The sequence below is a fragment of the Mytilus edulis genome, chromosome 13, assembly GCF_963676685.1.
Source record: "Mytilus edulis chromosome 13, xbMytEdul2.2, whole genome shotgun sequence".
NCBI classification, from domain to species: domain Eukaryota; kingdom Metazoa; phylum Mollusca; class Bivalvia; order Mytilida; family Mytilidae; genus Mytilus; species Mytilus edulis.
The window spans coordinates 61,580,380-61,606,560 of NC_092356.1; the positions used below are offsets into that span (position 1 = coordinate 61,580,380).

At 32.3% G+C, this 26,181-nt stretch overlaps 1 protein-coding gene across 6 annotated transcripts in view; it reads right to left on the reverse strand.

The window, feature by feature from the left end:
- Positions 1-207: 207 nt before the first annotated feature.
- The window catches only part of LOC139502256 (tensin-1-like), a 71,025-nt gene continuing 45,051 nt past the window's right edge, over positions 208-26,181 (reverse strand). For 2 of the 6 annotated variants that reach the window (XR_011658762.1, XR_011658759.1), the window contains 4 exons: positions 7,178-7,264; positions 4,943-5,114; positions 645-3,304; positions 208-397 (listed from right to left, as the gene is read on the reverse strand). Coding sequence is in view for 2 of the 6 variants with exons in the window: in XM_071291691.1 (XP_071147792.1) it covers positions 3,101-3,304; positions 4,943-5,114; positions 7,178-7,264 (463 nt within the window). In the remaining 4 variants the exon portion in view is untranslated. Of the gene's footprint in view, positions 3,305-4,942; positions 5,115-7,177; positions 7,265-26,181 lie in introns of all 6 variants that reach the window. The other 4 variants (XR_011658761.1, XR_011658760.1, XM_071291691.1 and 1 more) reach the window with 2 other exon arrangements.

Here is a 26,181-nt window from a genome sequence, read left to right on the forward strand (position 1 = left end):
AACTCTATTTAAGAAGTGTACAGAAAGTATCAAAACTACTGATTGTATTTTATTTCTGGTTCAACTTTTATATATCACAGAAAATGTATTTCTTCTGGTGTTTTTTTAAACTTGTTAATAGCAGGGGACAAGATATATACTGATGTAAGTAAATTGAAACTAATCATTGAAATAAAAGTAGACATGTTTATGTAAAACAAAGAAAGATAATTCATGAAATATTTATTCAGGCAAGATGACTTTTTGATAATACTTAAAACTTTTAAGTTGAATTCTCTTTTCAACAAACAAAACAATAACTAGACAGTAGAATAGAAGTATAACAAAACACATTGAAGATAAATAATTACAAAAGCTTAACTCAACACTACCTCTGGAAATTTTTTAAGTTTCTTATCTTATATATATACTGTAGATTCATTTTTATTCGTTGGATAGCATTTTTTGTGGGTTTCATGGATACAGAAGAACCTCGAATTCTATTTTTTCAATAAAAAAAAATATTTTTATGCTTTGTATACATGGATTGGAAAACCGTGCAAATAAATATCCACGAATATGAAATTTTTAAGCAAACCACGAAAATTGATACATTTGTACCCACGAAATTTAAATGCAACCACAGTAACTTTTGGAAGTTAAACCATTAAAAATATTTTTTGACTTTAAATATTCATAGTTCTAATGATTCTTAAAATGCAGCATTTTCTATCAAAAAAATGAAAAGAAAATTTATGATATGTCATAGATTAAAAACAATCCTTTTATGCTAAAATTAGGTACTTTTCTTACAGTACTTATCATTTTAACTATTAAAAGCAATTTCTAATTGAAAAATTCAGAAAAATAGTTTGTTTGTTTATTTAAACATTTACTTTAGGCACACATCTGTCAAATATTTAACAACAAATGATATACATTGTTATGACCTATAAACAATTGGATGTAGACAGCTTTACTATCACACTGTATTTCTTTATAAGAAATACGAAAAATCAAAAATAAATATTTATATTATTTAATACCCTCTCTCTTATGTATAGAGCTCAGTATAAAGTACAATAAATTCGAAATTCAAAAGTTTTGGTTCATTTATAGTTAGGATATATTACAACCAAAATTACACAAAATTTTCATACAAAATGAAGATTTTTTTTTTATTCGAAATAAAATGAACCATTATTGGTATTGTAATTTTGAGCCATTATATATATAGGATAGCTTGTACAGATGCAAAAAATCTTTCTACATTTATGAATGGAAAGTTTTACATTAAGTGCTAAGTAAGCCTCAGTATGTAAAATCTGTTTTTACTATTATGCACCATGCTCATTTGAATAAAATTCAATTTATAACGAATTTTTCACAGCATTTTAACATGACTAGGATTTCTGGTGTGACAATTCTTTATTATCACTTTCAGGAAGCCATAACATTACATTTTTATACATGTATAAATAATAACTTAGAAAGTCATACACAACTATACATATGTACAACCTGGTATATTTCGTAAACAATTAAACTATTTTGAATAAAAAAGACAACCTTTAATGATAATTTTGAGACCTATTTCAATAAGTGTACCTTATAAGTAAAGGCTTTTGAAATTAAATGATAAATAGTATTTCCTTGACTATTATCTATAAATCTGAGTTACCTCCCTTATCCCATATTTTTAAAAAAACATTTTAAAAGTGAAATTCTTTCATTTGAAAATCTCAACATAGACAAAGTTGAGTGGAAATGAACATCTGCTTCAATTAATGTCATCAATCCCAAAATAAAAAATAATTGACACTAATCTTTTTGTGTCGTATTGCAACAGTAGCAATTTCAAATGTTCATATCAAATTTCATACCTTTGTTCCTCTAAAATAAATTATTGAGAATGACTTTTGCAAAATGATATGGTATGACTATAGTACTCTTAAACAGGAATTAACCATGTTCAACTCTAACACAAATTTATTACCAAGATCGCAACTAATCTTAAACATTGTATTCCTACAACTCGTTAATATATATATATAACATATGTACACTTATATCACATATAACCACACCTATCCACTTGGCACATCATTTTGTAATCTGATTCAGTGGATTACAATTAATCACATTGTCATAACATAAACAACCAACCATATAATTGGTCAGAATTACAGATATCTAGCCAATCATATCACAGAATACAAAAACAATGTCACATTTAAAATTTTTTTCATTTTCTGGTTGACAATTGCTCAATTTTGAACCGTACTTTCTGATTGTAATATATATATTTTATTTCCAATCTTATCATGTTACAAATATACCCTATTATTCAAAAAGAAAAGAGAATTTCTTTTGAATGAGGTGTTTACTATATGACTAGGAGTTAAAACTTTTACAATCACACCAAATACACATTGTCTCATGGTTGTAGTTTTTTTAATCCAATGGATTTTACAATTACACCAATGAGTATAATACATGCATGAACTGTTGGTATATATATTACATTGTACAACAAAACAAGCACTATATTGTCACTATAATGAATGGATTTTCAATTTAGCACAGTAGTTTCATTATGACTTTGCAAACATAAAATGTGACCTTTCAGAATAGTTTATCTAAATCTGTAATACAGTAGATATATTTAAGATGAAATTTGCAAAAATATAAATGTCAAATTCTGCCAAAAGATATTGTATTGACAAAAACAAAATAATCTTAGATATGACAGAATATTGCTGTAGTGTTTTTATTGTTGATGACTAAATGATCTGTGCTTTCCACATGATGCTTCAGTTTTACCTCTTGGATGATCTTTGCAGTAGCTTTATCTATTTTCTATGAGGAAATAGATTTACTGACCTATAGATTTTTCCTCGAAACTTTGCACATGTTAAAGTGTACAAGTAAATTTTTTGGTGATCTGTTCGGTCCTCACACAAGCACAACACTAACAACACATGACTGGTAGTATATTTGATTTCTTTTTCCATTCTAATTGTGTATCAGTAGATACCAGTCCAGGAATGAATGCACGTTTTTGGTTTGTACACCGAAGCAAGGACTACATTCAACAATAGCACAAATGCATGTTAAATTATCATTTTTTAAGAGCTTCCATCATAGATGTAAAGTCAGATAATCTCTGATAGTCTGGATCTTCGTCTTTCTCATCTCTATCATTGTCTTTGTATGTAGGATTTTTAGATTTATGTGGCAGTCTTAAAGTACATGGTAACATTTCAGGCATGACTGTATGATGTGTGACTAGAGCTAACAAATCGGGCCATTCTTTGTCTAAACCCTGAAAAAAATCAATATAATATATATAGTGCTGCTAAAGATTTATGTCCTCATATCATTTCATTTAGACATCTTTTTTTTTACATGATCTTTCTTTTCTGCTTTCTTTGGGCGAAATAGTCTTTTTACATTCTGTATGTGCCTGTCCCAAGTCAGGAGCCTGGAGTTTAGTGGTTGTTTTTTCATGTCTGTCTTATTTGTGTTTTGTACAAACTGTTTTGTTTAAAAAAGGGTGTCATTTTTTTACTGTTGAATTGATTTCAATATTTCATGCTGAGGCCTTTAATAACCAACTAGAGGGTATGGACTTTTTTCATTATTGAATGCTGGACATTGGTCTATAATTGCTTTTATCAAGTTCCTTATTTTTATATTTGTACTGAATAAAAGGTTCAAAATTTTCAAATATTAAAATTTGTATTAATATCTGTAATATTTTGATTATTGTTCAAACTTTCATAAGAACAAAATCCCTACAGCATCTTTTGAGTCAATTATTTCCATGTTCAAATTATCTATCCCTAGATATCATAACATGTAATCATTTAATTTCATATCCATTTATCAATATTCTTGTCTGTGGTAGGAATAACAAGACCTTCAGGTAAAGCCGACCCCAAAAGAATGAAATAAACTGAATATTTAACAATTTGTTCCTATAGTATGATTAAATAGCAAGGTAAATCAATATCAATATTCAATATAACACCTTGCAGGTAACAAAATAGAATAATCTTTTATTTCCATGGTGACAATCCTACAAGCAGTTTTACTGAATAGTTGATAAGTTATTCCATATACAACTGTAAGGGTATAATAACACAGTTTAAGGTAACACAACAAATGTAATGAGGTAGGAAGGTTCTGTTGGTCAAAATAATTTAACACATGAACTTTAGAGTCTATTTTGAGAAGAAAAAAAATTATTGCAAAGTTGCTTTAAAAAAAAGTTGGAGTATGGCAAACCTAAACAAAAAACTATAAATTCTCATCATCTATTTTTGGTTTCAATTAAATAGGGAATTTTTATAATGCTATAATTATAGAAACACATCAGGAAGTTTTCCCATTTTTACAGAACAATAAACAGAGATGATTATCATTTAGAATGTGTGGTTATATCTTATTGAAATTCAATCTTGTTATAAATTGTCATCTGTCAGAAATGTATTTCTGGGAAGTTGTCATAATTTTTTTTCATTCATATAATCTTTAAAAAAAACACACTGGACTGCTTGTATGTAATTTAATATTTTACATATATTGACTTGTTCCTTTCATTTTAAATATTATTGAAATATAATATGTTTCAATCTAATTGGTTTTTTTTACAATAGTTTATAAGGTTAAGAGAATATCACATTTTATAGCAGAAGCAACATTTTAAATGCTTTATTCATTCCTGTTTATAGATATAAGAAAATGTGGCATGAGTGCCAATGAGACAATGCTCCATCCAAAATGGATTGTTAGTCATCTCGCCCCTATTGTTGATTTTGTTTCTTATTCTATGGGAACTCATATGCCACCATGTTTTCCAACTAATCGTAACAAAACGAGGATTTTCTGTAAGGAGGGAAACAATGATCTCGCAGAGTATTTGTGGTTGTCTTTAGAGACAATTACTCCTGATACTTACTTTTAACTTGACCCCTCTCTGTGTTTTTAGTATAAGATAATGTGAGATGCCTGTTGGGTTGTCGTATTTCGGTACTCTGACTGACAGAGCGTAACATCCTGGATGTGTCGTACTATCACGTACTATGAAAGAACCAATATCTTCTTGCTGTAGTATCTCTAAGGCGATTTCTCTACAAAACAATAAAATAAAGGTAAAAAATGTACAATTTATTCTAATGCAATTTGTATGTAACAATTTTTTTTCATTGGCTAAAAGTTGCCGTCAAATCCACAGTTGACCAGGCGTAACTAAGGAGGGACAACAATTTTGAAATGTTTGAATCAAAAAATGTTCGATTACTACTATATAATCCAAATAAAACAACACCTACCTCAAATTCGCCGTTTCAAAGTTATTTTATCCGAATTTGAAGCGTACAGGTAACGTAATAACCTCCAGTTTGAAAGTTTTTATTTGGATGACGTCACGCTTACCCATGACGTCTTTGCGCCAAAATCATTCATGAAGTTTAGCGGATTTTTTTTTATTTGTCAAATTTAGACATTTTTCCAAGTTTTATCGTATTATTTCTTTTTGAAATGCATTAGAATCGGAATAACAGTACTGTAGTTGAAGAGTTGCCACCGTCAATTTTGATTTGACGGTCGCAAATCTCTGTTTTACTGTCTCCGCTACGAGTCGCCAACTGCATTTGCGACCGTCAAATCTACAATTGACGGTGGCAACTCTTCAACTACAGTACTGTTATTCCTTAAGTATAATGCAGCTAACATGACTTTAGGTGTAATTCTCAACAAAAGAATTAATAGACACTATTTCTCTAACATGGACTCTCTCAGCAAAGTCTTCTTAAGGTACCAGTTTAAATGCAAGGCATTTCTATGTAAAATAAATCACCTAATGCCATGTGCTTTTCAGAGAAGTGTCCCTCCAGAAATGTTAAAGTTTTTAAGTTGGACTTGATACTGACAGGTTAAATAATTCAAATTGGCAACATTCCTGTGTAACAAATAACAGAAATTTGTTTAGTTTGTTTCATGTATTGCAAAGCTGATCCATGTTTCCCCCTGGGTGCCACATTTACCATAACCATTCTGGAACAGCCTGACTCCATCTTAGAACATTTTTTTTTGTAATTTTACTTGCAAAGAAAACAGGGTGACAAATAATGAAATATTATAAAACATTTCATTATTTGTCACCCTGTGTTTTTATTATGATTGACAGTGATTTCAAGTTTCTGACTGTTGGACAAAAATGTCGTCCAAACTTCAAACATTAACTTCTAGATCATCCACCTAAGAAGTTATAATATACATATTTTCTCCCTAAAGCTGATGAGTTTGTATTATTCATATGAATGTAATGTATATCCCTAATTATATAAAGATGTGTCATTTTCTAGAGGTCACTTATTTAAGATAAAAGTGACAAAGATATAAATCAACAATATAATCCCCCCTTAGATATGCCTTCTTCTTTTGATTTTTACAGTAACTCAACTAGAAATAAGTAAAGGGATTAGCTTAGATTTTTGACATTACTCTAGTTTGTATGTGTCAGAAGACAATTTAATCTTTACATCACAATTAACCTTGCAGAATGGTTTTTGCAACTTTTTTATAGAACCCTTCAACCTTTGGTACTCCTTATTGACTTTATGCTGTTAGTTTCTAAATCTTTTGTCTCAAAGTAATGCTGAAAAGTGCTTCTTATGCAGAAATATCTATCTATGAGGGGGGGTCAGAGGGGTCCTGATCCCGAAATCCCGGGTTTAAAAATATAAAATCCAGAGTTCCAGAATTGAAAGAAATTAAAATCCTGACATCCCGAAATTCGAAAAAAGAATTCCCGGATCCTGAAAGGATCGATCCCGATAACCTGAGCTTAAAAATACCTGATCCTGACGTCCCGAAAAAGGTCCTCACTCACTGAGCCACCCCCCCCCCCCCCCCCCCCCCCTCATCTTTTTAAGTTTTTAAAAATACATTGAGGTCGTCAACATTGAACAGTAGCTCTCCCTTCTCTGCATTTTCAAGATGGCCTTCAGAAAATCAGACACTGCATTTGGTTTGAACCATATTCTTTACTACTACATGTATATCATATGGACACCTGTCGGTTATTGAATTTCTACATGTCTTGTTTTGTATTGTTGGTTTGCAGTCTCACCAACATATACCCAGTGTCTCCTTTTATTAATACTACAATAACTAATTTGTCCAATATTACCTTGGTATTCCTGCTTGATACCAGGAGGCATGGCGTAGTGTTTCATCTTGTATATGACTCCTGTCTAGTCCCATCAAAGCTTCCAGCCTGAAATATAGAGGTTACATATTAAACCATGAGAATTTCTATCCATGCTAACTTTGTTCATCCTTTAAAACCATGATAACTTTGATCATCCTGCTTTTCACAAGGCAAACATAAAAGGTTCTGTGAAACTGTCTTGACATCTAAATCGAACCAGTTGATGCAATATGTGACATTGTATAAACATGTTACTATGAGAAACAATATAAATCATCATATTAAAATAAAAATAGGACCTTTAATTTCTAATGTAAAACATCTAGCATGAACAGGGAAGAGTGAACATAAATTTTAATCAATTTTGCTAGAACCTACTTTATATACAAATGGTTTACTTATTAAGATACCCTACAACTTAGTAGATATATTTGATTGTTGCCAAATTCCCTTCAAAAGCAACATTTATATTAAGGCTTCAATGATAAATGAGATGACAAGAGGATTTCATCAGATTTATAATTGTACCTTGTTTTGGGAAAAATGTTAATTGATTTATGGACACCACACATACATTAAGTTTGCTGATGAAGAAAAATTGTTCTCCCAGAAATGTAAGCTAATTATAATGTTCAAATAAGCACCTAGGCAATGACTGTGAGTTGAAGTGAGGCCTTTGTAAATATACACTGCTGCTTCATTGTATAGAGGCAGTTTAACATTTACTTCTATGCAATAAAGAACAATGTAAGTTTTATTGAGGAGACTGCCCATACACTGCATTCAAGAACAAAGTTCAAGAAACAAGTCTTGACCACTTTTTGGACAAAAAAGACTGGGCTTAATATTCAAAACATAGACTACAGAATCATTGAACTTTATTATACATTATAGTAGTCACTTTGCAACAGGTCAGCTTAAAAATTGCAGACAAAACAGAATACCTCCAAAAATTCATTCATAAACCCCTTTTAAATATGAAAGAAGCAAAATTAAATTATGAGAAGCAAACAACATAATCTACCAACAAATTGCTGATAGCTTACTATGATTATATAAGCCAGAATGAAAGACACAATAGACTAACCTGCTTTTAGGGTTTTTATATTGTGATCTCCTTTGCATAGATCTAGCATCGTGTGGTTCATTTCTCACAAAAAAATAGGCCATAGGAACATACATTATCCTACATGTCACTTAAAACACACAAAAGTTTGGTACTTTGTCAACAAAGTCTACTTCCACACCTGTTTCTAATGCAAATAATATAATAACTTTGTTATTAATCCTTTATCATTAACTCTCTCTAAGGTCGCATTGTTCAATTAACAATATTTTGTTAATTAATAATCAGATGTAACATTCCAGAGATAAAATACTTCCAGCTTCACATACTAATAGAGAGTTAATAACTGCTATGGAATGTCCAATATCATAATTTTGTCCTTTTCCTCTATAACTATAAATATGTCAAGAAATATTCAGCCACCAGTATCACTGAAGTTTTATAATTTATGAATACTACTTAAATGTTAAAAAAAATGTTGAAATACGTTTTTTATTTGATTTTAAATTTTCCACTTTTACACAGGTCATTTTGTGGAGAGAGAATGACCACTTATTTCTTCATATAAACATAAATTATAACTATTCATATAATATATCCAATGAAAAATAAAAGTTAGAATTTCCTTTGAAAATAGAAAATTCTGAAAACCAACTGCCGCCGGGTGAGATGTATTTTTTCCCTAAGTATGCAGAATGACGAAACCTTGGCGATACTGTCGTTATCTCTAGACAGTAACATCCAATAGGTATGTGCAGATTTGACAATCCAGGTAAGGCACAGGTAATTAATGAGGGTATAGGTAAATATAATTACATCTGACTCAATGTTCATACATCATCAACCAGACTTCTAAAGATGTTCACTGTCAACTTTACTATAGATACAACACAGATATCATCAGAGGTCAAACTAACAACATTATAAACATTTATATTGTGCATTACATTGTGCAATGACTACAGAAATAGCTATACTAGACTATCGAATGATGTATGATAGTATAATAAGTCTAAAATACATGAACAAACATCAGTTCTCCTTATATTTCGTAAAACATTGGTTTTCCTGAACATTTGTAAATATGTATACTCAGTTCTCCAGGAATATTCTTAATTAAGCAAACTTCAGAGGAAATACATAAAACAATAACAAGTTCTAGGTCCATTAAAAATCCACCATTCTTGTAACCCTGATGATAAGTACATAATAATACAATTTTTTTCAATGTTTTATCAATTGATTCCATTTTACATTGTAAACATGAAACAGAGAGACATAAAGTAATGATGTCATGATCAAATAATGGGACGTTTATGTAAATATTTTCCTTTAGTATTATGAGACAACCATAACATTGAACATCAAATATTTTATTGATGTACAAAAAGGGAAAGTCAACTTCCTCCTTTGAACACTTCATGTTACACAAAACATTAATAAATAATCAAAGTTCTAAAGTTTCAATATCTGTCCTGTCCTGAGCTTCAATCATGATATACATCAGGAGGTTCAAAATTGAGGTTAGAAGTAAAAGATTCACATGTTTTGGAATTTTAGGTCCAGAATTTTTTATTTTTATAAGTTAAGTATCCAACTTTGGGCTAAAAGGTCATGGACACACCCTTAATTTAGTCCCCTGATTATATCACATCATGTCTCTTAAAAATATGAATATAATATATCTATACGAAAAATCATATATTACTCAAGAAGCCAAACAGATTACAAACAAAACATCAGGATACTTTTATAGGTTCTTTTCCTAATATTTTTTTCCTTCTAAATATTACATGTGAAGTAAGATATATACCTTTATAAATAAGCATAGACACAAATATAATTGAATTTAAAAGTTGTATGTTACAAGTTAGTTCTAATGAAACACATACATAAAAGTAACTCCAGAATCCATAAATATAATTAATACTAAAAAAAAGTACTCTTTAAAAGCAACTGTGATGTTTTATTCTACTTTAAATATGCTGTTGTATTCTGTTGTTTTAATTAAGCAGAAATTCAAGATACAGAAACTCAGGCTCTTTATCTATAGAACTATATAATTATTATATTTTATGAACGAGTTATGATTTACATCATCCAAGTATTTCAGGGTTATCTTATAAAACAAAGTCTTTATTCCCCAGGCTTAATGAGATAATAGGGTACTACACTAAATATAAAATTCCTATATTACTAATTTCAAGCAATATTGGATAAACTGATTGTTTTATCTTGGTGCATATGAGAATTTTGATAAAACCTATAATTGTGTATCTATTCAGGGTGGAGACCCGCGATAGAATATATCTTCCAGTGGTTTTTACTAATCAACTTTGAAAGCCTGGTTTGATAAATTTAAAGATTTCAGAGGAATTTTAATATACAAATTAAAGTACATCTTGCTTCTAAATAGAACCAACATCCTCATATAAATACTATTAGGAAAGTTAGTGAAACAAATATGACAGACAGCATGCAACCACCAATAACCAGTGAGTTAAACCAGCTCCCGACTAAGAGAGGGAAAGGCACACACAGAGTGTTGTGTAGTACAATGTGTTCCAATACTTTCATCATTTACAGCAGAATATTATCTTTAAAGTTAAACAACTATGAAAACAGTCAAACAATAACTATTATGTTAAAAAAACTAGGAAAATTACGATATATTTGACTCCAATTCAAAAGAGGGTAAACTGTAATTTCTTACCGCATTTATATCACAACAAATAATATAAAAGGAAATATTCATCAATGGGAATCAATTTCTGTACAGTTTAGGGACGACATCAAAAGATCGATGTAGGATAAAAAACTTAAATCAAATAGTTTGGGGGTGGGGGGGTCAACATTGCTGCAAGTTTTGTTAATAAAAAATCGATTTTACTTATATCCATATAGGTAAATCAATTTTTCTCAAATTAAGTTAAGATGGGGGGTGGGGGGGTCAATGAAAAAACTATGTGAATTAAGTTTTTTATCCTACATTGAACTTTTGATGTCGTCCCTTATCTTATTGAGCAATTTAACATTCCACCGTGACGCTTCACAGGTTCACTTCAAACAAATGTCAAAATTAAAGGAACATTTTTTTTCAAAATTTTTACACTTAAACCTATTCCATAGTTAACATAATCAATTTTAGTGTAAATAAAGGAAAAAACTAAAAACTGCTTCTGAAGTTAAATTGAATGTAAATTTTTAATTGTTGAGTATTTAATGAACATTATGTTCTAGTTACATTGTGAGGTGAGATGTTTGGTGTGATGAATGGAAAAACACACATCAAAAGACCTCAAACGTCTCTTCAAAGTTAAAGAAAAATTGTGCAAGTGAAATTAAGCAAAGAATTTTGCTCCATGAAAAATTCTTGCATGTACTTTGGTCTGCATAAACATAATGCTGAACACCTGATTTTGGAAGCGTCCTATTCAAATTACAGCAAAACGAAATTAAGCATAGAAAACTGTTAAAAATGTTTTAGTTTTAAGGATTCTTTTTTATTGTACTTTCAGTGGAATTAAAGACAAACCTTTGAACAAACTTGGGGTCAGTGTTGTTACCTGTTTTCCAATTTTAAAACAAGAACTATTTATTTGATTGATAAGATCTTGTCATACACAATGCATTGGTGTTTTTTAATATAAATTCAGGATCTGAACCCTGAGTGAGTCTGCAATGAATAGGTGTCAGATTTGTTATACCCACATTTTATAACTTTATCTGATCCAGCTGATCGATATCAATACTATATATTCAAATTTTCTAATATTCCTGCACACATATAACTTATATAGAATATAGGTAGTCTGTTGAGCCACTCTTTTCACAAAAAATCTTAATATTAAAATCCATTGCTGGTCAAACTGAAACGTTTTTTAATGACTAAATACAAATATAAATTGTAGGCCTACTATTTGTTGTATGATAGTAATTAAGTTAAACTGAAATGTTCATGACTTAATACAAGTATTCCTAATCATAGCATTTTTTGGAACATAAGGGGGCCTACTTACTGATTTCTTGAACAACCCTTAATATCTGATTCTGTTTAAATGGTTGATAGCAATTAAATATGAAGAATTATTATAATAACTAATATAAGAAAGCCAATAGGTAATCAAGTGTGCAGAAATTTAATATTATTTTCCTGTTAATTTTGATCGAGTTTGAAGATATTAAAATAAAAGAGCATCAACAGTTAACCCCCAGATAAGCAAACTAAATGATTTTACGATTCTAAATGATTTTATAATTCTAACCCAAAGAAAAATTTAAAAAAATACTTTAAAGTAAGATTGTGACATCAGAACATATAATAACTTCCTGAACGTGAATTAAAAGGTTACCTACATTTCAGTATAAACATTACTCTGTCTGCGGGTCTCTTCTGTTACATGCGGTACAATTTCTATTGCTGCAGTTGCCATATTATAAAATATATCAACTTTAATCAAAAGTCACTTTTCTGTTGTAAAGCTGGGCTTACAAACTTCTTTTGCTTTGCCATTTCCAGTCGGATTTCTGATGCAATCGTGCATGGTTTTACATCCCTTTTTTAACCATAATTTTCATTTAATTATAGTCTGAGTATTATGTAATGAATGTATAAAAAAAATATATAATCCAATTAAAGAAATATTGTTTCTCCAATAATTACTAAACTGCTCTTGCCTGCATTTAATATAGTCTTTCCACACTGTCTTATAGAATTATATATCAAAATATTATACAAACAAGGATTTTTTTCCACAATAATTACTAAACTTATATATAGCAATTATATCAAATCCTTGAGTAAGCTAAATGATTTTTTTAGATGCATCACAAACTTGTATCCTTTCCCTAGTTAAATTCACATTCCAATTTAAATAAACATTTCTTTTTGAAATATTCAAGAATAATCAGATTTTACAATCCTTAAGTTTAAGTAGAAGAAAATAAAGTTGTTGACCAATTCCAAATCTCTTATGTATATTTACCTATAAATCAAAGGATACAAAACGTTACCTTTAACTTTAGAAACGCCACAAAAACTTGAATCATCAAATTAATGAAATCTGGCCATTTAAAAAATTCCATTCCTTTGATCTTCTATCATAATCATTTAAATTTTAAAATATAGTTAATACTGATTTGACATAATTTAAAATGTATGATTGGAAAAAAGTGCTTAAGACTTTTATAAGCACCTTAACTATAGGAAATGATGATTTCATTGATCTAAGACTACTTTAATGAGCTCAAAAACCTTTTAATATTTTGTTTTTTTTCCAGTCCAGCATTTAATTATACAATGTGTAATAAATCTTTCACCTTAACATTTCTAAATGATGACTGTTTGATAGTTTGATTACATAAAGATGTCAAATAGAAAAAGAGAGAGAGTTTCATTTCTTACTCTTAGTCCTAAATTACTATACTTATGTCCAGTGTAAGCTTTTCATTTTTTTTTTACTGGTGTCACTTGGTCACTATGGTCTATTGGTTTCAGTCCTCCAAAGGATGTCACAGCCTCATGTAACTATGTGATACAGTTTCTCATCTGTTGGCAAACTTGTTATATTTTACCATTATAATACCAGAAATAGAAAATATGACAATAATTGTGGGGAACCAACCTGACAGGCAATCAATGGATAACAAAACAAAAACTATTCACACACTGTTGTAATGCCTAGATATAACAATTTAGAATACTAGTATTTGGTGAATTTTAATTAAAACATGTCATAATTATATAATTTCCCTGCAACATGGAATGACAATTGCATTAAGGCATGTGAACTTTCTAGAGTGTATGAAAGCCGTACATACAAATTCAGACCTTAAAGGCTCTCACCATCGTTAAAATTTTACTAAGTAATTTGAGAACAAATGTTGTGCTCTAAACACCAAATAGTATTTTGGTTGTTTAATTTCAGTGTCAAGAGAAAGCTTAAGACAATCATAAACAAATTTTTGGGGACTGCAAGATCAATATTTTGACTTAGAAATAACAAGAGAAGATAATCCTCTAAACCCAGTGACACAATAAATAAGTCAGATTTAGTCACATAAAATTCCATTCCTTCATTAGGTACTTTATTTTAAACATTTTAATCCAAACATATGATCTAACTATTGTTTATTTTTCCAAAGGTAAATCAACTAGCTTTAAATATTTTGACAGACATTTACCTATTTATGAAGATATAAAGTCTCTTTGGATTAAACTGACATTCCTTGTCCTTTAATAATGTCATGTCTAAATTCTAAACCAAAACAACATTTTATAAAGACAAGTTAAACCTGAAGATTTGTTGAATTTTAATAAAAAGAAAAATGCATGTATTTATATCTGAAATAATTCTCCTTTAAGTCACCCAAATGAAAAATTATCTACTAAATGTAAAAAGTCTCAAATGTTGCAAATTAAATACATATATATATATAAAGGACTTTAATATAATATTTTTCTCTAAACAGTGTCGTGACTTTGAAAACATAGTAACTGTTACATTGTAAATACATGTAGATATTCAAAAATTAATACAGATCCCTGGGAACTCAAACGTATGTTACATGATTTAATTTGAACAAGAGCTTTACAGACTCATTGGTAAAACGGCCTTTATTTGTGTGCATGCTACTCAACTTGATTTTTGACTTTATGAAGATAAATAATTGGCCTGGGTTTAATACCCTCTTTAACCCCTATTCAAACCTGATAATTACAATGATCTTCTCCAAGCTTAGCCTTGGATTATGGCAATGTATTATTTTACTCAAACCTTAGAATAAAAATGTCCTTATATCTCTTTTCTTTTGAAAAAACAATTATAAATAATTTTTCTTGAAAATTCTTGAAAATTCTGAAACATTATATAGTACTGAAAGTCATTAAGTTAATTCCAACATGATTCCACCATTGGACATTCCCCCTGTCCAGATTAATAATCAGAAACTGTATGGTACTGGTCTTGGTCTACTAAGAGTGATAGAAATCTTCTTTCTGACCAACCTATTCTGATTTTGGTCAACAGCTGAAAATGTTCAATGAATCTGTCAACAGCCTCCGATGTCATATACCACAACAAACTTCAACAAATCAAGTCATTTTTGTTTAATGACAGACCAACAAAGGGGGTCACTCAGATCATTTTAAATTATCTTCTTTTACACAAAGAAACTTTTCCTTATGAAGTTATATTTAATACTTTCCCATAAACTTTTTGTAATTTCCAGTCGATTTACTCAACAAATTATTGACTCAGCTGATCTTCCTATCTTTTCTTTAATGTGAACTTAGGAATTTAATAACAATCTTGTCAATCATAATGATGCAACATCTAACTTTTCTCCCATACAAAAACCCCACTTTATATGTTTTGAACATTAAGTGTATGTTTGAGCAGTTGGTTTCCCTTCAGGAAAGGTATTTATTGATCTCAGATCTAAACAGTAGTTAGATTTCTCTTTAGATGTACACGCTCTCCTAACATTTCAAATAATTCATGATTAAACTTTTAACATTATCATAGAGAGAAAATGTCACAAATATTTGAGAATTCTGAAAATGTGTTTTTGTTCAATACTTAGACAGATGGTCACCTTTACATGATTTCAATTAACAAACAGAATCAAACAAAACAAACAAACCGGAATATTTTGCATAGCTCTGTGATGAAATCAAATTTCAAATATGCATTGACGGGATTTGTTTAATTATAATTGATATTTCAGCAGCTACTATATTTGTCGGTAAAATACTGTGGGAGTCAGCATGAATATATATGGGTGGAAGAAGCCTTAGTGTCCAAGGAAAGAACCATATGAAAAGCTCCACCTGCCACTTCAATATCACATTCAGTCAGCTGTAGTATAAAATTTCCACTAAAACTTTAAAACACTTTTGAACAAAACACAAGTTAGATACCCGTATTAAGTAATTGTTATGCTCAAATGTACTCAAACTTGAACAGGGGCGTAAACCAAAAAAATTCAGGACGAGTTTAATTTTCATGAAGTTTTCTCTGTCAAAGAGGACGGCTTTATTCTCACAAAAGTCAACAATATAAAGGAAGGACAAAATGACAGACATGGTTTTGCTTTACCGTGAGTTTACGTTTATAGTCACAAACACCCCAAGAATTACCCCAACATTACTTTTATCTGTATTCTATCTATCTTGAACATGGAGTGTAATATTTTAAGCAGGCTTTTTATGCTTTATGTTTTCTACGTAGGCTTTTTTTTTATGGAGGGTTGAGCATCAAGCACCTTGCTTTCCCCCTATCTGACTGTGTTTACAATGAGTCACACTTAGTGTGGACAATAGGATTATGTTCTATCCTTTGGGTAAGTGGTCTGGTCACTCTGTTATATTTAAATTCTATTGTAACATATAACAAGATTGTCTACAATTCAAACACTACAAATTATATAGTTAAATGTACCCAAAACCTCTATAAAATCTTATGAAATAAATTGTATAGTTTATTTCACAATAACTGTGTTTGTTTAAAATTTAAACCCTGTAAGATATGAAAAATTCAAAGTTTAGAATGAAGCTGATCATTAATGCAGTTCTTCTTTCTATTACTTCATATTACAGAAATTTCTATTCCACTGTATGTATTAAAATATAGAAATTTTCTGATTCAAATTCATGTTACATGTAAGAACCACTTTTTTGCTGCCGATGGAATAACAAATTAACTCACACATTTGTTCAAAAATTCAAAGATCCTGCAATAAGACACCCATGATGGAAAAATGACAAAACTACTTTAACATAAACACTAAGTCATACTGCAACCAGAACTACATGTATATAGAATTAATATATATGGAACTTTTTCATCAACTTTTTCTGATTAATTGATTTACTTATTATTGCTGGTTTATGTCCAGCGGCCAATATTTAAAACATATATTCAAGAAATACTACTGACAAATTCAAAAATTACAAGTCTAAATACTGTATACTCATCTTCTGTACAATAAATCATATATCTTTTATATAAAGTTATATAAAGTTAGATAAAAAGCAGAATAATTCAGGTGAAAAAACTTTGATCGTTCAGGTATCTCAAGATAAAAAGTGCATAAAATAACAAGTGAGGGAGGAATGTCATCATTTGACTATAGCTGGAAACTAATGACTTTTAGTGAAAGCATTTAAAAACAGACTCAAGTTTTAATATAAAAGTTCATCATTTTGATTAAAATCATCTGTAATTAAATCTCAGAGAACAAGTCAAAACCAGATTTACCTTCAAGTCAAACAATTCTATGGTTCTATGTTTAAAAATTAAAAACAAACCACATTTATTATTCTGAACAGGAAGTATGAATGGTTTTATGGACATAAAATTACAAATATTCAAAGAAAAAATTGTTAGGTTTTCCAAATCATTACCCATTTGTTTGTAGATATGGTATATAATGACAATGTTGTAATATTTTTTTCAATTCTCATGGCTTCAGATAGTGACAAAGTACAAATGGTATCCAAGGATATACTTATGTTTGGCTATTAGTTTACAAAGTAGAAACATTTAAATATAAATCTTATAATGTTATAACTTATGACATAAACAGCATGGTCATTACATATGGATATAAAAAGATGTGGTCTGTATGAGACTCAATGTAACTCTCCATCCAAGTCAAAATTTGTAAAAGTAAACCCTTATAATAGGTCAAAGTACGGACTTCAACACAAAGCTAAAATGGCTCACATCCCAAAAGCAAGCTATAAAGGGCCCCAAAAAATGACTAGTGTAAAATAATTCAAAGAAAAACATATATTTTGTGTCTGGATCTATTTTCTGACTTAGAAAACAAGGTTTGTATGATATTATGTGGTCAAGTCCATATCTCAGGACGGCTTATCCCAAAGATAAAAAATATCACAATGACATTTAGAGGTTAAAAAATATGGACCTAGAGCAATTTCAACAAGAAAAATTGTTTTATTGTTCTGGAGTAGCTTTATATTCTTCAATTTTAACTTATTCTGTCAGAATATTGACAAATCATAAGTAATTCCATCCTTAAAATTATCTCCCTTTAACCCTGTCTGTCAAGACGTAAAAAAGCCTGTATTAACAAATTACCTGTACTTAACCCTTGTTTTTCTCTTCATCTCTGTATATGTATAATTCCTTAGGATATAATTCCCTCGCAGCCTTTCCATTTATAACAATCTTATACATGAATGCATATCAAAATACTTTTCTTTACACAACAAACATTTCAGAATTATTAAAAACAAAATGTGTTTCATCTGCACATAGCCATGTAAATAAGCTGAAGAATTATTTTTTTTCACCGATCGTATAAAACTTTCACATATAAATCAAACTACTATATATACATGCATTGCAACACCTTGAATTAATTTAATCTCATAAAAAGTGAATAAAAGTGAATCGTTGAAGTGTTACTGAGAAATAAGTTATTCACAAAACATCGTCAAAGAAGAAAGACAAGTTGGGTTATGTAATCATAATTTATACATATATTCCACACTTGAAAGAGTTGCATAGATACACCACTATGGGACCACAAATATTACACAATGTCTATAAAAGGTATAAATTTATCTTCTGCATTGAAATATAAACCCCGTCTTTTGTTTCCTATTTTGACATGTGAAGGACTTTCTTTTACTTTTATTCGGTGATATAAATCTTGCAGAGGTTATAATATATGATTGGTGATATATTAGACGATACATGTAGGAATTCAGACAATTGTATCTGGTTCCGTACAATGTTAATGAAATTATGACTGCACGATATACATATGTATTTCATGAAAATATTTGTAAGGTTAAAACAATAACCATCTTGCAGAGTAATTTTACCTGCAATTACCTTTGATAGGGTATGAAATAATGATAACTTTTATGTAATGGGTTACCTAACATTGGGTTAACAGATAACTCACATTCTTATGTCACATTTAAATCTGATGGGGAAATCTCAAGTATTCAAAACTGGAAGTTTTGCCATCCAACAGTCAATGCCTTAATTTTAATGCAACAACAGTTGATTTTTTTTATAATTCTTGTCCAAGGGTCAAAGTAAAGCATTTTGTCAAAATTTTGTGACAATTAAACAAGCCAATTTAATATTAGTCGAGGTGTTGGGTCTACCACCTAAAATCAAAATAAGTTATGGTCCCTTCCCTGTTTCAACTTTCTACCTATACCCTCAGATTGAAAAGTATAAGAATAACTATCCACCACAGTTCAAACGAAGTGGATGTCAGCAATTATGGGCAACCCATAACGACCATCAAAAATGAGAAAAACATTGAAAATATAAAACAATTCAATTGCAAAAAGTTTCAACCTAATTTATAACAAAACAAGATATGAAAAACAAATATGACAGACATGAACTAACAACAACCACTGAACTTATTATCCTGACTTGGGACAGGCATATGAAGAATGTGACAGGGTTAGACATATTTGAAGGCACCAAACTTTGAAAGTACATGAGAGCCGTGGTGTAGTGGTTAGTACATCGGACTACTAACACAAAGATTCCTGGTTCGATTCCTGTCCGGGATGAAAATTTAAGGGAATTTTCGGCTCTCCCTTGACACCATTTGCGAGTATGGTCTTGAGGAAACGATGATAGTCCATCGGAAGGGGACAATAAATGACTGACCCGTATTAAGAGAGAGCCATCATCTCTTGCACATAAAAGACACCCTTGTAGATTTCGAAATAGAGTAGGCTTAAATGCCGCTACAAGGCAGCACTCATACCCGCAAAGTGAAAAGGGATTAATATAAGTTGCAAAGCTTGTTTCCCAATCCACTATAAATAAATATGTTTAAACTATATACTTTATACAAAACAATAAATACAACATAAGTACAACATAGTATAAAAACAACTGCTCTATAAACAGTTACAGATATCCTAAAATATAGGTCATTTCTGATTTGTATGTAAGGTCTAAATGGGTAAGTTGGTCAGTGTTATGTCAGAACTGTAACCTGTACCAACAGAAAACATGGGCTATCTGTCTGTCTGATGAAGTCTTATAAACTTTGCATCAACCTTCGATATGAGTCATTTTGTCTTTCAATATTAAAACAGTACATAACTTGTGTATTTAAATTCAAATTTCTCACAAAGTACAAAATCTCTTAATCTACCAGTGTAATTAATTGATTGATTGATTGATTGATGTTTAACGTTACTTATACTTTTAGCACTAATAGGTATGTTGAAGCAGTCTGTTAACATCAGACAATTTGTACTGTTGTACTGTTGTGCAGCAATTTAAAAAATAAATAAATAATTCAGACACAAAAATGAGAAGGTATTCTTCAAGCGATTTATCTTGGTTTCTTATAATGCTCTAAAGAACATACATTTCTGATATGAAGAAAGTTATGTATAAAATTACAGAATCCTCCTCCCCTCCCCTACCCTCAACCTAAAAAAAGAATAGTTTACTTACTTCATTTGGTTAATCCACTTATTTTTCCTTTTTCGTTCATACCATCGATAGAATATACTCATGTCATAATAATAGTTATTTTTGTGCATGTTATTCAGCAAACATGATGTTAACGATGGATCTTCAAAATGATCTGACGGGTAGGCTGATCCATCAGGGACCCCTCGGTCACTCTGTCCTATCATAGTGCTTTAAACAAGCTCTCCAATTACAAATTTGTTATTAACAGAAAGTTTAAAACTGTTTTTTTGCCGTTACACGATTCACAAGATTGAATGTAATCACTAATAATTAACAAAACAGTAATTAACAACAAACAACAATTGTCCTTGGTGTTGCAAGATTTTAAATGATATCCGAGTTATAATTGAGTTTCTTTAGACAGGTATTGCAGTTTATTGTCTGTGGGTATAAAACACAGCAGATCAACATAAAATGATAACATTCCTTCTACGTAACTTATACAGATTGATTTCTCAATTCACAAACGATGAAAAAACGATTTTTATTTCCACATTATTAATACCAGGCAATCCTTTGATTCTTATGATGGTTTCTAATTTCACAATTTTATATATTTTGTCCTGTTTGCTTGACTTTGATGGACAGAATTCGTTGTTTGTTCTATTTACGACTTCCAGGTAAATCCCCAATTAATATTTACCAAGTATCACAAAACTAATGAAGTCCTTTTCTAATTAAATGTCAATTAAAGTCAAGAATCTTCCAGCTAATTAATGTCCAATAATGTATACAATTATTTTTTTTTAAATCACGATATTTTGTTGATGTTTTTTTAAAAACACAAAACTACAATATATCAACGATAGGTTAAACCACACATGCCATAGTACACATGGATAGACACATAATTCACATTCTTCATTTATTGAAATGTGACGTTTACTGTTGGGTGACAATTTAACCTGGTCACAGGTAAACCTCGTCACTGACTCATTTGTCTTTGATGTGGTATACCTCAGGTGTGATAATAAGTTATAATGTCAATTAAGTTATGTTCTCTTATTTCATTATCTGACCAATCAGTTCTGCTTAATTCACTTTTTATGTATTTTTCAGCAACATTAGAAATTGTACAGTAAAACCCAATCCTTAAAAGACAGGTATGCCATAGGGTTCAATCCTTTTTATTCAACACAGACAGGTACAACAGCAGAGATAAAATTCTCTTGTATATGTATTTAGTTCTAGTAATTATAAATATGAATGGGACTCATTAATTATCAATTAAAGAATTAAATTTCCATTATACAAAGTATCCCTAAGGACCATTAGTAATAATTATTTCCTATTGTCAACTAATTCTTTAATTGCTCTAAAATATTTTTTCATGTATGGCTAGAATTCCACTGGAAATATTTGTCCAGGCATGATAAAATTTAATAATAATAACATTTTTTTTATTAACAACTAGGGCCCCAGAAAGGACATACAAACACAGCAATATGATTGTAACAAATATTGTAAATAACAATATTACACATATATTGAGTTTAATAATGTTTTAAACTTACACTTTTAGCTAAATATCAAAAAGTGATTGAATGTTCAGTGCATACAATCTTTTATAATATCAACATTGTAAAAGAAAAGATTGAGGTTAACGTTTTCAATCAGTTAAAGATATCAGAGTTTAAAATTTAACACTAAGTATCTACTCTTAGAAACAAACTATTTTTCAAACAAGTTAAACTGCAAACTATATCAATGCTTTAATTTATTTGGTAAACAGGAAGTTGATGATGGATGTAAAAACTCATCACAGGGAAAAGCATGCTCACATGAAGCTTGATACAGAACTTCAGGAAGCTCTGATTTATGCTTGTTGAGTTCCTGAGACCAAAATTGTATGGAATGAATTGGAGGCCTGTAATGAACAGACAAAATTTAAACCAGTATATCCTCCTTTGGAATAGGGGTATGATTAATTCCTACCTAATCTATAGAGAATAAGAAATTATGAAACATGCAGTGTGTCAATCTCTGTTTATAACATTATATATGTTTATTTTAATCCTTGGGATATTTTTATTAATACTTGAAATCAGCAGGTACCCCCTCCTGTCAAATCATGTAAACAATATTTATATTAGTTTATACACCACAAAAAATTCACAGCAAAGCTTCCTACTCATATAAAACATTAAATGCTATGTGAGATCCACATAAATCATTATAATTATTATGCCATTTATGAACAAGTACGTGAAATATTACACCATTCATAAATAATCAACAATTTTAGCAAAAATTATCAAGATTTTATGCAAATAATGAACAATAGGTACAAAGGCGTATTTTTTGTAACATAAGGAATAGCTATATAAATTGATTTTAGATCAAATTTCTACAAAGTTTGTAACTTCTGCAGGGAAACGTATGTTGCATAATTGATTTGTAATTTGCATGTTTTCAAAGTAAAGGTAATAAGCCTGACAGAAAACTGTTTGATCTTACAAAATACATGACTAACAGCTAAAGCAAAAAAATAATTTCAGCTTGTATACAAAGAAAAACATCAGAAATGAAACTCCTATCTTTTGCTTTTTGACTCAACCAATTGTAAATAATGAAAGGTGTGAAATTAATATTTTCATTTTCACTGTTGCAAGTTTTTGTTTGTAAAATTGAGAATGGAAATTTTCTCTGAGAAGTTTGTGGTATGTCATGTTTTGCTATACTGGCTTATATTTTAATAATTCCTATAATTGCCTTTCCCTGCAAAATCATTAGTTTTAGTGCCCCTCCTATGGAAGTTAAACTATTCTATGGAAGCATATGACCCTAATTTTGATTGACAAGGATTGCTAGATTTCCTGCTAAATATAGATGGTTCTCTCAAGAAACAGGGGCTTACTCCACCAAAGACAGGTGGTTCTCTCAAGGAACAGGGGCTTACTCCAATAAAGACAGGTGGGGTTCTCTCAGGGAACAGGGGCTTACTCCACCAAAGACAGGTGGTTCTCTCAGGGAACATGGGCTTACTCCACCAAAGACAGGTGGCTACAAGTGGTGGTTCTCTCAGGGAACAGGGGCTTACTCCACCAAAGACAGGTGGCTACAAGTGGTGGTTCTCTCAGGGAACAGGGACTTACTCCACCAAAGACAGGTGGCTGCAAGTGGTGGTTCTCTCAAGGAACAGGGGATTACTCCACCAAAGACAGGTGGCTGCAAGTGGTGGTTCTGTCAGGGAACAGGGACTTACTCCACCAAAGACAGGTGGCTGCAAGTGGTGGTTCTCTCAGGGAACAGGGACTTACTCCACCAAAGACAGGTGGCTGCAAGTGGTGGTTCTCTCAGGGAACAGGGGCTTACTCCACTAAAGACAGGTGGCTGCAAGTGGTGGATCTCTCAAGGAACAGGGACTTACTCCACCAAAGACAGGTGGCTACAAGTGGTGGTTCTCTCAGGGAACAGGGACTTACTCCACCAAAGACAGGTGGCTACAAGTGGTGGTTCTCTCAGGGAACAGGGACTTACTCCACCAAAGACAGGTGGCTGCAAGTGGTGGTTCTCTCAGGGAACAGGGGCTTACTCCACTAAAGACAGGTGGCTGCAAGTGGTGGATCTCTCAAGGAACAGGGGCTTACTCCACCAAAGACAGGTGGCTACAAGTGGTGGTTCTCTCAGGGAACAGGGACTTACTCCACCAAAGACAGGTGGCTGCAAGTGGTGGATCTCTCAAGGAACAGGGGCTTACTCCACCAAAGACAGGTGGCTGCAAGTGGTGGTTCTCTCAGGGAACAGGGACTTACTCCACTAAAGACAGGTGGCTGCAAGTGGTGGTTCTCTCAGGGAACAGGGGCTTACTCCACCAAAGACAGGTGGCTGCAAGTGGTGGTTCTCTCAGGGAACAGGGACTTACTCCACCAAAGACAGGTGGCTGCAAGTGGTGGTTCTCTCAGGGAACAGGGGCTTACTCCACCAAAGACAGGTGGCTGCAAGTGGTGGTTCTCTCAGGGAACAGGGACTTACTCCACTAAAGACAGGTGGCTGCAAGTGGTGGTTCTCTCAGGGAACAGGGGCTTACTCCACCAAAGACAGGTGGCTGCAAGTGGTGGATCTCTCAGGGAACAGGGGCTTACTCCACCAAAGACAGGTGGCTGCAAGTTGTGGTTCTCTCAGGGAACAGGGGCTTACTCCACCAAAGACAGGTGGCTGCAAGTGGTGGTTCTCTCAGGGAACAGGGGCTTACTCCACTAAAGACAGGTGGCTGCAAGTGGTGGTTCTCTCAGGGAACAGGGGCTTACTCCACCAAAGACAGGTGGGGTTCTCTCAGGGAACAGGGGCTTACTCCACCAAAGACAGGTGGTTCTCTCAGGGAACATGGGCTTACTCCACCAAAGACAGGTGGCTACAAGTGGTGGTTCTCTCAGGGAACAGGGGCTTACTCCACCAAAGACAGGTGGCTACAAGTGGTGGTTCTCTCAGGGAACAGGGACTTACTCCACCAAAGACAGGTGGCTGCAAGTGGTGGTTCTCTCAAGGAACAGGGGATTACTCCACCAAAGACAGGTGGCTGCAAGTGGTGGTTCTGTCAGGGAACAGGGACTTACTCCACCAAAGACAGGTGGCTGCAAGTGGTGGTTCTCTCAGGGAACAGGGACTTACTCCACCAAAGACAGGTGGCTGCAAGTGGTGGTTCTCTCAGGGAACAGGGGCTTACTCCACCAAAGACAGGTGGCTGCAAGTGGTGGTTCTCTCAGGGAACAGGGGCTTACTCCACTAAAGACAGGTGGCTGCAAGTGGTGGTTCTCTCAGGGAACAGGGGCTTACTCCACCAAAGACAGGTGGCTGCAAGTGGTGGTTCTCTCAGGGAACAGGGGCTTACTCCACCAAAGACAGGTGGCTGCAAGTGGTGGTTCTCTCAGGGAACAGGGGCTTACTCCACCAAAGACAGGTGGCTGCAAGTGGTGGTTCTCTCAGGGAACAGGGACTTACTCCACCAAAGACAGGTGGCTGCAAGTGGTGGTTCTCTCAGGGAACAGGGGCTTACTCCACTAAAGACAGGTGGCTGCAAGTGGTGGTTCTCTCAGGGAACAGGGGCTTACTCCACCAAAGACAGGTGGCTGCAAGTGGTGGTTCTCTCAGGGAACAGTGACTTACTCCACCAAAGACAGGTGGCTGCAAGTTGTGGTTCTCTCAGGGAACAGGGGCTTACTCCACCAAAGACAGGTGGCTGCAAGTGGTGGTTCTCTCAAGGAACAGGGGCTTACTCCACCAAAGACAGGTGGCTGCAAGTGGTGGTTCTCTCAGGGAACAGGGACTTACTCCACCAAAGACAGGTGGTTCTCTCAGGGAACAGGGACTTACACCGCCAAAGACAGGTGGCTGCAAGTTGTGGTTCTCTCAGGGAACAGGGGCTTACTCCACCAAAGACAGGTGGCTGCAAGTGGTGGTTCTCTCAGGGAACAGGGACT